Source organism: Chenopodium album, chromosome 8 (genome assembly GCF_948465745.1).
Source record: "Chenopodium album chromosome 8, dcCheAlbu1.1, whole genome shotgun sequence".
Classification (NCBI taxonomy): Eukaryota; Viridiplantae; Streptophyta; class Magnoliopsida; order Caryophyllales; family Amaranthaceae; genus Chenopodium; species Chenopodium album.
Window position 1 is genome coordinate 54,021,866 of NC_137841.1, and position 12,978 is coordinate 54,034,843.

A 12,978-nucleotide genomic window follows, 5' to 3' on the forward strand; every position below is an offset into this window, starting at 1 on the left:
AAAACTTGTTGGCGACTCTTTTGCTCTATCTTCCTTCCCTTTGGATGCCACTGTACTTTGGTGTATGATCACAGTGGGATTCAAGCTTGGGGTAATGCTTGAAATATTCCCTACAATAACGAGTCATTCATGATAATTTTTTTGTTAATTTTCACTTTAAATTTTTCTCAAAGGACCAAATAACCCCCAAAATCATGGAAGAATATGTCAAAAATCAAATTTCTTTAGTTTTAATGGTTTTTGTACGGCAACCGACAAGGTGGTGAAAAACAAATTTTGTAATTTTAGTTTGTGGTAAAAGTCAAAATCTACCACTAGTAAGTATCACCACCAAATGCAAATAAAAAAAAAAAAATTCTATTAATTTAATTATAACCATTAACATCTCGTTAGTGATCAGTCATTAAGTTTTTGCTCTCGATTTGCAAGTCGAAAAATGTTCCATTAAAATTTTAGTGGTCAATTTAATTTTAAAGGTTTCAATTGAGCTCAGAATTGGGAAAAAAAAAAAAAAAAAAAATAAGTGTCTCATTTTACTTTACGTGCTACAAAATGTATAGTTGCACGTAAATCAATACATTTTTTACACCCAAAATAAGACACTTACGTTATTTTTTTTCCTATGTATTGGTTGCCTACTTTTCCTAATTGTTAGGAGTAGCATACACTTGAATACTACTTTTGTAGATATTTGTATGAACGTAATGAACTAATGATTAATGAAACTTTCTTTAAAGGTTATGCTAAATTCAAAGCAACTCCAATGGTTGTAACTAAGGACTTGCTTGCAACTTCAATAAAATCCTAGCTACTAGCTTGACCATTAGAGCAACTCCAATGGTTGTAGCTAGGGACTTGCTTGCAATTTCAATAATTAACTAGCTTTTAGCTTGACCATTTGAGCTAGAAAACTCAATTATAGCTTGGCTAAGCAAATTAGCTTTGCCAAACTAATTTACTTGGGAACCAAACTTGCCAAAATAAAATGCTCATTGCACCAATTAAGCTCTTTTCATGTATTTTCGACCAATAATTACTACTAAGCTAATAACTAGCCATTGGAGTAAAAAATAGTTAAAATGATAATTAGGTTAAAAGTTTATGTAGCATGACAAGCTAATTGTCAAATTAGCTTGCCATTGGAGTTGCTCTTATAAGAGCTAGAAAACTCAATTAGCTTGGCTAAGCATGGGAATTTAACTTGCCAAAATAAAATGCTTATTGCACAAATTAATCTCTTTCCATGTAATTTTTATCCAACAATTACTACTAAACTAATAGCTAGACATTGGAGCAAAAAGTAGCTAAAATGCTAATCAGCTTAAAAACTTATATGGCATAAAAAGCTAATTACAAAATTAGCTTGGATATTTTGTGAAAAACTACCTTTTAAACTTCGAATTTTGCGAAAAAACTACCCTAAAAACAAAATGTTGTAATTAACAACCTTAAAGTATAAAATATTGTAATTGACTACCTCCCACCGGAATAACACATTTGACTTTTATTTTCTGGTATTGTCCATGTCATGTGAGGGTCACATGACCCTTTAATGACTTAATTCCCTCATTTCCCCCAAATTTTCCTGCTTTACACCAACTCTTTTCCTTAATAATACAACTAATCATATTTAATTTTATATTGTTTATTTGCAACCCTTTGATAATTATATGGGCTGAATTGGTATAAAGTGGGAAATTTTGGGGGGGGGGGGGGACTAAAGTCATTAAAGGTTTACGTGACCCACAAATGACATGATCAACGTCGGAAAATAAAAGTCAAATGTGTCATTCCGGTGGAAGGTAGAACGTCCATCTTCAGTTCACAAACACTTGATGACGCCACGTCACCTACCCAACATTGATCACAACATGCCACATCATCACTAAATATAAAAAATATGATGATAAGAGGATTCGAACCCCAAACCAATTACAACAAAATTGACTATTTAGCCATCTAAGCTAATTATCAAACATGTTATAATTATGAAAAAAATTAATTATGTATATATATATATATATATATATATATATATATATATATATATATATATATATATATATATATATTTATTTATATATATATACACTACCTCCGCTTCGGATTACTCGCAACAGTTTCTTAAAACGGCCGCTTCACATTACTCGCAACAACTTATTTTCTTTCCTTTTTTAGTAAGATTTTTTGTATAATTTTACAAAATTACCCTTACTATTGTTTTAAACACCCTAATTAAAAAAAACTGATTTTATCTTATTAACTTAAAATCTAACATTAATTAACTTAACTATTTCCACTAAAATCAATCCTCTTCCATCTAAAATCATCTATCATCCCAATTCCCAGCCACTTTCTTCCTTCAACCACCTTCATCATCCTTCATCTTCTTCCTCATCCCCATTATTTTTCACTCTCTTCCTTCATCTTCTTCCTCATTCCCATTATTTTCTCTCTCCTCCTCAAACTCAATTTTCAAGGTTTTTCCAGAGGGTTTCGTGGGTTCGTTGGTTTAGTGCGTGGGTGCGATGGCTTGGTGGTTTCGCGAGATCGGTGGTTTCGTTGGCTGCTTGTGGTGGTCGTGAGTGGTTTCAATGGGTTGGTGGGTCCAAGGGTTCGTGGTTTTGTGGGTTCAAGGGTTCGTGGTTTTGTGGGTAGGTGGTGGTCGTGAGTGGTTTCTCTGGGTTGGTGTTGGTGGTGGTGGTGGTGGGTTCAAGGGTTTTTAATTTGTGGTTTGTGGGTTTTAATTTCCAGATTTGTCGATTTTTGTGGGATTGGTGGGGATGTTGGTGGTCGTGGTTTTCGTGGGTTCGTAGTGGTGGTCGTGGTTGTGGTTTTCGTAGGTTCGCTGGGTTGGTGGTGGTGGTGTTAGTGGTTTCGGTGGTGGTAGCTGGTGTTAGTGGTTTCGGTGGTAGTGGTCGTGGTGGTGGTGTTAGTGGTACGGGTGTCGGTGGTGGTGGTGGTCGTGAGTGGTTTCGATGCTGTTGGTGACTTGGTGGTGGTGGGGGGGGGGGGTGGCAGTGCTGGTGGCGGGTAGTGGCAGCGTTGTTGTTGGTGGTGGGTTAATTATTTTAATTATTGTTAAATTTTTTTTTTTTTTTTTTTTTGGGGTTGGATTAATAGTTAAGTAAATGCCCTTATTTTTCAATAACTACACTTAAGATCTTTTGCCTCGGCCTCCGCTAATATATATATATATATATATATATATATATATATATATATATATATATATATATGTAAATGGACTAATACTAGACCTAGGGGTGTAAATGAACCGAGCCGACCAATAAACTACTCGGGTTCGAGCTCGGTTGAAGCTCGTTCATGTTCGTTCATTTAATAATTGTGCCGAACTTGAACAAATTTTGAAGCTCGTTTAATAAATGAGCTTGAACATGAACACATATATGCTCGTTCAGGTAAGTTTATGAACAATTCGTTTATTTATGTTCACGAACTACTCGTTTATTTACGTTCACGAACTACTAGTTTATTTACGTTCACGAACTACTAGTTTATTTACGTTCACGAACTACTAGTTAATTTATGTTCACTAACTACTTGTTTATATATGTTCATGAAAAAGCTCGTTTTATTATTGAATTATATGTATAGTATCTTAATATATGATTACCAAAGACGCAAAGTGTTCTTAAGTGAAATATAGCTTGATCGATAATAACTTTTTTTATTAATTATTGATGTTACAATTGTTAATTTAATTTTTATGATTATAATTAGAATTTCATTATTATGCTAATTTTGAGATTTTCGAATGTCAAAAGTACAAAGCTCGTTTATTATTAAGCTCGTTTAGGAAAATTGCTCATTTATGAAAAATACTCGTTTAATAAACGAGCCGTTCACGAGCAGTTCGCGAACATATAGTTTACTAAATGAGCCGAGCTTGAACAAATTTTTGAGCTCGCTTGAAAGCTCAGGCTCGTGCTCGGGCTCGCCTAAATTAAATGAGCTTGAACATGAACAAGGTAGTACTCGGCTTGGCTCGGCTCATTTACACCCCTAACTAGACCATACCATTTTCCATAAATAACTTTTGTCATCTAGCATAAGATAGCCAGATAGGTTGGCAAAAATTTTAGTTGTCTAGTTTTGTTACTCGTATAAGAGAAGCACTTGAATACCATTTTCATATATTGCCGTTAGGATTAGTTAGTTCTAGTTATATTAGTTAGTTATTACTAGCTAGTTATGAATCCAAAACTGCTCCAACAATGGTGACAAATATTATATCAAATTAATGATACATGGATATTGGATTAGTTGTAAACTTGCAGTTATGAAATTATAACAACTCCATCAGCTTAAGAACTATGATTAATAAATAACAAAATTTCCTAAATGCAAAAACTAAAATAACATGATGTGAGCCATCTTCCAATACCTTCACATAACAACCTTTCTTATTAAATCATGTCTTTCTCATGTAAGTTCTTTCTCCTCTTTCTCTACACAATCCTAACTCCCGCTTACTCAGCTCGAATCCTCTTCGACGTCGCCGACCCACCTCAAGCATTCCAACATCCAACTCAACCTTCAATAACATTCATTATGCAAGACATACAACCTTCAACAAAAAACACAATAAACCCTCAACAACAACAACAACAACAACCACTTCCTTTCTCAAAGCCCTTAGGAACTTTTCCTCTTACATATGGGGGAAATCCCTTACCCTACCAAACTAACCCTAATAATGATCGAAACACTTTTACACAAACAGCTACAGATATGCCTAGGTTCGGGATTGTTTTCCCGACAGCTAGCACTATCCAAGAGGAGTTGGAATTCGGGTCAGTGACTAACATTGAAGAGAATATATACGTCGAAAACACAGTGTTTGGACCGACGGTGGTGGGGAAGGCTAAGGGGGTTTATGTGGCCATGAGTTCATCATCAGATAATAATCATATGATGGCTATGACAGTGAGTTTTTCAGTTGAAAATGGAGATGATGATGATAAGAGTAGTGATGAGATAGATAGTTTGAAGTTTTTTGGGGTGCATTTGAGAGATGTTTTAGAGTGTCATGTTGCTGTGATTGGTGGTACTGGCAAGTTTAATGATGCTAATGGATATGCTGTTATTAAAGTGGTTAATAATAGAGATATCGGGTCTACTGATATTATTCATGGGTCAAGTGATGATGTAAAATTAATGCTTATGTACAATGTTTTTCTCAGCTAACTATAATTTTGTTATATGTATAAATTAATTATTGTCATTTATTTATTACCGTCTACTCGTATTAAATAGTTGTGAACGCCAATAGAATTGAACCATATTGTATTATATATAGACAATATATAGAATTAGATACCAATAAATCTAGATTCAAGTCAGGTTGAGTATTAAGTGTGAAAGTGAAGCTTCCCTACCAATGATGGATGGTTTGTTCGTTAAAGGACATGAATGGGACCTTAGAACAACTCCTTAATCGATCAATTGCTCCAACTCCTCCAATGCTTGTTGACACCTAATGAAATGCACATGATGAATTGTTTTATACCTTTAATAGGTAATGCTCAAGTAATGCTTAGTTTTTTGGAAAAATTAGAAATAATTATCCCAACTTTGTCTAATTTATGTAGAATAATCCCAACTTTTGATTATACTGGAATAATCCGAACTTTGGGGGTCTTCTTTTTCTTCAATCCCTAACCAGTCAACAAAAGTCAATAACCTACTATATTAGGTCACTTGACACGTGGCAAGCCCTGATTGGTCCAAAAAAATTAAAAAAAAATGAAAACCCAGCCAACCTCTCCTTCCCCTTCCCCCACTATGCACCCTTACCTCCACCACCACAGCTAGACCGCCTCCTATCCCCTCGCTGAACCGCCGCTATCCCCCACCCCTTACGTCGCCGTTTTTCCCCCTCCCCACCTTCCTATTCCCTAGGCAACCACAAAAACCCCAAGGTTGAAGCCACCAAAACCCCTAAACGCAGCCACATAAATCCCAAAATCGCAGCTACCGAAACCCCAAATCGCAAATTCGAGGGTGGGTTAGGTATTTTCGAGATTAGGGGAAGGGTTTCAAGTGAGTTTTGTGACCGGTATGCCGGCCGGCGTTTGTGACTGGGGGAATTGAGAGATTGTTCGGTAGTTTTGAGGTCGGTGGCTGCGGCTGGGGTTCGTAACCGTGGTGTTTGGCAAGGCTGTGGTGGTTGGCGAGGCACGAAGGGAAGCCAACAATGGGTGGGGCTGGGGTTTCGGTGGTTTCAAGATGAGGGAGGTCAGATAGGGGTGGAGATGGTGTTTTCCGGAGTGGGGGAAGGTCGGGGCCAGGTTTCCGTCTGGCATCCGTGGTTTTTCCGGTGAAAAAGGGAGAGGGCAGTGGGTGGGGTTTGGGGCTCCGGTGAGCAAGGGTGGAGGGGTTGGGTGGTTGTCCGGTTGTTGGTGGGTTTTTTTTATTTTGTTTTTTATATTTTTTTAACCAATTAATTTGAGACACGTGTCATTTTAATAAAAAAAAAAAAAATTAACCCATTCAAACGGTAATAACGGGTATTTGGGATTGAAGAAAAAGAAGACCCCCCAAAGTTCGGATTATTTCATTATAATTAAAAGTTGGGATTATTCTACACAAATTAGACAAAGTTGGAATTATTATTTCTAATTTTTCCTAGTTTTTTTCTTTTAAAAAAAAAATGAATACATAATATATAAATATGAAAAATATAGGCAAGTAATTATAAAATATTCTATGTCACTAAAATTACAACACTTATTTGTTTTGGGCTGTTTTAAATAATTGCGACACTACATTTATATTTTTTGACAACTAGTACAAGTTTCAACAGTACAGCTAATTTATTCATATTTGGCCCTTCCTCTCTATCTTCCATAAAATGTACTCCATAAGATTTGATACTAGCCCCCCACCAAGAAAATCATCTGTCTTATCACCTTGAGAATTACTCCATTGTTATTCTTCCTCCATTAAAAGCGCACTCATACATGGTGCGAATTAATTCCCCTTTGAAGGAGGGGTGGATGAGATTCGAACCCGTGACATTTGTGTCACGCTGGCTCCGATACCATGTTAGAGGACCAACTCAACCAAAAGCTTAAGCTGATGGTTGAGGCCAAGAAATATGTTTTATACTCTATCATATATTCCCTCCGTTTCATAATGTTAGTCCCATATAAAATCAATCACATAAAATAAGAAAAAAAAAATATATTTGGAATCTAACATTAAAGAACAACATAATTCATGATTAATTTACCTAACATGATTAATTTACCTTATTTAACTTTTTAAATTTTTAATTAGGAAAGCACAAGTCATAATTGCATAATTTAAGGTAAATATTTCCTTACTTAGCTTCATGTCATCAATTCACAACTTATTAATTCTAAAAAAAATTAATTTATAAATGAAATATATTCAATATGGGTACATCTTTTTGAAACGCCCAAAATAGTATATGGAACTAACATTATGAAACGGAGGGAGTAACAAATAAAGTAAAAGAAATTATAGCCAAATAGTTGAAGGCGAGCTAAACCACACACAAACACTAAAATGACTTGAAACAAATAAGGACTATGCAAGAAATGTAGGGAAAAATTTAAAGGTGTCAATTCAGGTGTTCGGATCGGGTTCAGTGAGATCGGATTGGGTCATATCAATTTTATAACTTGAGTCATAGTATATTATTGTATTCACACGAGTCAAAATCTAAATTGGATATTTTTTTAAATTAGTTTCAAATTAGGTCGGATTGAGTGTGGGTTTTGACACCTTTACAGAAAAATACCTTACAAAAAAAAAAAAAAAAAAAAAAAAAAAAAAAAAAAAAAAACCATGAATCTAAGATCACAATAGCAATACATTCTCTCTTATTGAGGGATAGGTAAGATGTTTTTGTGAGCTTATAAAAATAAAAATAGACAGTTATATAATATATAAATGTTATATATATTATATGTAATACTACCCTGTTAAAAGTTTTGTGTGTGCAACTTTGGTAGGCCCGAAGATGAGGGTGTGCAAAGTATGCTTTTGCTCAGGGCCCAAAAAATTAGAGGGCCCAATAATGTTGTATTCTCGTTTTTTATGGCTTGGAAATCAATTTTCTGTACTCTCTCTTCCATCATATCACGCTTATTTTTTTTTTTTTGTAAAGAAATAGTCACACTTATTCAAATTATCAAATCTGAATTACAATTATTACTGTATTTAATTTCTATATTCCATCTTCTTCTTTTAGCTTCCCATTAAATTTTATTTCTTTTCCAAAATAATCAATTAATTTCAATACTTCCCCTCTTTTCCATACAAGAATGTCAATTAGATTTAGAAATTCCTAATACGTATATTAAAAAAAAAAAAAAACATTATTCAATATTGGGAATTTGTGGTAAACTACAACAATACTACTTTTATAATTGGTTTCATCTCTACTGAAGTGCGTATATTTTTTTTAAATTTTATTTTTTGACAAAGTTTGAATTATTATTTTTTTTTTATTTTTGTTTTATTTACAATGCTACAAGCCAATAACCTAGTACTGCATCTTCTAACGTTTACTTATCTTGCTGTAACAGCATTTGTTTACTAAAATCTTCAATTGTATCCATTTTTTTTAATTTAGTATAGATTTTTAAATATATAGGGCCCCAAATTATATTTTAGAACAGGACCCCCATAATCTCCGAAACGGCGCTGAACTTTGGGGTATTATTTGTGAGATATAAAATGTTTTAAAGTTATACATAACCATTAACGGAGGTAAGTATATAATATTTAGTTGTTTTTGTGAGCTTATAAATATTGACTTTTCTTTCTTCTCATTTCACTAGTTCTCTCTCTCTTTTTTTCTTTTTTTTTTCTTTTTAAAATGTTTTTATTTGGCTTATGCATTATAAATTGACATTATAAAGATATGTATAAATGTTATATGTAATATATCACTAGATTAGTCATAATGTCTATTTTCATAATTTAATTTTGTTACTATTTTACGAATAGACAATAAAAAATATTAATGGTAAAAAATACGTCTCAAAAACTGATGCATCTTAAAAAATAAAAAGGAGTTCATCTCTCTCTCTCTCTCTCTCTCTCTCTCTCTCTCTCTCTCTCACACACACACACACACACACACACACACACACACGCCTTATTTCTTGATATCAAAATCAATCGATATCAATATATATTATTAAAACTCATGGCAAGACATGGTGTTTTGTCATGTATGTGTCACCAATTTTGTCATTTGGCATATGATGTGTCGTCAAATTATATCATAACATTAATTGTTGAAAAACTCCATGTATTAACTTCCATATATTAATGTTAAGTTTAATTGATGAACTCTTCATATGCATCAATGCATGGCAATTTCCCTTGGAATGTAACTCCTTAATAATTACACAATAATAAAGTTTGTAAGAAATTAAACATTACTCCATTTTTATATTGTGCATTAACTCATAAAATATAGTAAAAATTGACAAAAATAATCCCAACTTTCGCCGATTCGCTCAAAATAATCCCAACTTTTGATTATTTTTAAATAATCCGAACTTTGGGGGTATTCGCTCAAAATGATCCCAACCGGTTACCTAACTTGCTATAATAGGTTAGGTGACACGTGTCACCACATCATTGGTTGAAAAAATAAATTAAATTAAAAAAAAAACAAAGCAGGTTTCCCAATTCCCACCCACGAACCACCCTCCCCAGCCACCACCAACAACCCACGACCAGCAGCACTACTCCCACCGGCACAGGCTAGATCGACAGCCACCCTCGATCTGCCATATCGATCTCTTCCCCCATGCCGGCACCGCCCTCCCCTGCCCCCATTCCCCCGAAAACACCAACCCCGGCCCCAACAACCGAAATCTCTAAAAACTCCCTCCTCCAGTGTTTGGGGTTGTTGATAATGGTGGTTTGGGGTTTTGGGAATTTAGGGGGTAAGGGAGGCGGCAGAGCCGGCAGCTGCGCGGGGGAGGGGACGCTGAAAGTAGCGTTTTGGGGGCGGATGAGGTACCTGGGTTAAGTGGCAGGAGAAGGCTGCCGGTGGTGGTGGGGGTTGTCGTGGGTTGGGGCTGATTTTTTGTTTTTTAGTTTTTATTTTTATTTTTTTGTTTTTATTTTTATTTTTATAATTTTTTATTATCAACGAATCACGTGATGACAAGTGTTATTTAAATAAAAAAAAGAATATATTACCTCTTTAACAGGTTACCGGTCACTTGGAATCATTTTGAGCAAATACCCTCCAAAGTTCAGATTATTAAAAAATAATCCAAAGTTGGGATTATAGTGAGTGAATCGGCGAAAGTTGGGATTATTTACGTCAATTTTCCTAAAATATAATCATAGAGTAAAAGATTTTTGTGCATTATGGAATTGTATATATTTTGGCATCAGACCAAATTTATAAAGATTTGATTTATCATATTTTTATGATTTTAATGTAAAAAATTATTCTTATAATCAAACCAACTTATACAAGCAACAAACTACTTAAGCTATTATATTATACTCGTATTAAATAAATAAATAAATAAATAAAACCACCACTTAAGCTCTCAATGACAAATAAGCCAAAAAATATATATAGTTCGATTAATGTAATAAATTCATAATGACCCGGGACATCGCCCGAGCCAATAACTAGTTTAATTTTAAAACTATATGTTGAGGCAATCTTATCACTCTTGGTAACAGTTGTTGAAGTGAAATCATCCATTGGTAATTTATTAAACTTATTCATAATTCAAATTACATATTATCGATTAAAGTTATGCATTACCACACGTAAAAAGTCGATAGAAATTTTTATAAAAACAAAACACTTGAAAGAATAGCAAACTTGATATTATGGCAAGAGCTTATCACATTTGAGATTCTATTATTATTTAGGGTCGGTTCATATTTACTTAATTTCAGTTCAGTTCAGCTCCAATTAGTTCAGTTCAGCTCAATTCAGTAAATGTGAACAGACCCTTAATATCTAAATTCGGTACTCCGTATTATTTTCACTTATATATATATATATATATATATATATATATATATATATATATATATATATATATATATATATATATATATATATATATATATATATATATATTATCTATATGACCAAACTTCAAATGAGGAAATTAAAAAACTGTATCCGGTAAATTGTCATGCACATAAGGTTAATTAATAATTAAGCACACCTAAGCCATTCAAAGACAAAACAGAGAAAATTTATCAATGCACTTTTCAACCTGTTAACACCAATGAACTCTTCCTAATCAACTACCTAACCATTATTTTTCTAAACCATCTTCTTTTCAACCTGCTTAAACATTTAGGTTGACTTAACCCATCAAAACTTATACAAATATATCTACTATATGATCAAACCCTCATTTGCAAACAACTACTACTACATACAATCAATTTCATCAGCTCCACTACAATATTTTTTTCCTGACAATCATTTATTAAAATAAATTTGAAGTTCCTCGAAACTTATATATACCCTCATTCACATCTTTCTATTCATCAACAACAGCAATTCAAGCAATTGTCTCTGAGAGATACAAAAAATCCAATCTTTTATAATCTGTTGTATTTGCATTATCAAATTCCAAAACCGAAATGGCTAAGTTTTTCTCCCTTCCCACCATCTGTCTACTACTAATGCTGTCCCTAACTCTAGGTCTGGCCAACTCTGCTCGAATGCTCGACCAAATGAGCTCTCAGTTTACTCCTCCAGAAGAACTACCAAGTCTACCACCAATGGATGATTCCACTTCTACAACTGTTTTACCAAGCGGCCAAGCTCCTGCTGTTGCGACAGAATCCCCTCCTGTTGCAACAGAAGCTCCAGCTGCAGCTGCTGCCGAAACTCCAGATGCTGCAGCAGAAGCTCCAGTTGAGGAAGCTGCAACCCCGGATAATCAACCTGATCAGCCTCAGCCAGACTCTACAACTACTGCTGCAGCAACCCCAGAGGAAGCTCCTGCAGCTTCACTCGCTGCAGGACCTGCTGCGCAAGGTGGTGCTGCAGGCGGAGCTGAGCAGCCTGGACACCCTGCTATATCCTTCTACATGCATGATGTTCTAGGCGGGTCCAGTGCCTCAGGCAGGATTGTCACTGGTCTAATTGCCTCCAGCGACGTCAATGGAATCCCATTCTCACAGCCAAACAACCAAGTGTTCCCAGTCTCCAACGGAATTCCCCTCATGAACAATGGCAATCTCAACAACGTCCTCAACAACAACAATGTCCCCTCCTTTGCAGGACTTAACGGTCAGAACCAACAGCAAGTCGTACAAAACGCTGGCAACAACAATGTTGTAAATGGTGGCAACAACAACCAGGCCGCATTTGTCAACCCTGGTCAGCTGCCCTCTGGTACAACCCTCCAGAAGCTGCTGTTTGGTTCCATCACAGTAATTGATGACGAGCTCACTGAGGGTCATGAGCTCGGGTCTGGCATCATGGGCAGAGGCCAAGGCTTCTACCTTGCTAGCTCCCTTGACGGAGAAAGTCACACCATGGCCTTCACCGCAATCTTCCATGGTGAGGGTCATGAACAAGAAACCGATGACACCATCAGCTTCTTCGGTGTCCACCGGACTGCCTCTCCAATTTCTCAGATGGCTGTCATCGGTGGAACCGGTAAGTATGAGAATGCCAAGGGATATACAACTATTGAAACCATCCCTGATCAGAACCAGCACACTACTGACGGCGTTGACACCGTTGCTCATTTTAGTGTTTACCTTATCTAGGTATAACTGCAGAGTCCTGAAATTTAAATTTGTGTAATTTGATGCTTGTGCTTTTTTTTTTTTTTTTTTTTTTTTCTTCTTTTTTTAAGTTGGAGTTTCATTCACTTTGTTGTACGTATTATGTATGTATATTTAAGCCATGTAAGCTAATCAGAAATTATGTACTTATTGAAAATGAGTTTCTTGGATTTA

General features: G+C 35.1%; 1 protein-coding gene and 1 pseudogene across 1 annotated transcript; both read left to right on the forward strand.

The window, feature by feature from the left end:
- The first annotated feature begins 4,755 nt into the window (after window positions 1–4,755).
- Window positions 4,756–5,211, forward strand: LOC145643052 (dirigent protein 24-like). The gene has a single exon (XM_081694213.1). It carries the CDS (start codon window positions 4,756–4,758, stop codon window positions 5,209–5,211), a length of 456 nt encoding a protein of 151 aa, XP_081550339.1.
- Window positions 5,212–11,646: 6,435 nt separating this feature from the next.
- Window positions 11,647–12,978, forward strand: LOC145556128 (dirigent protein 24 pseudogene; annotated as a pseudogene).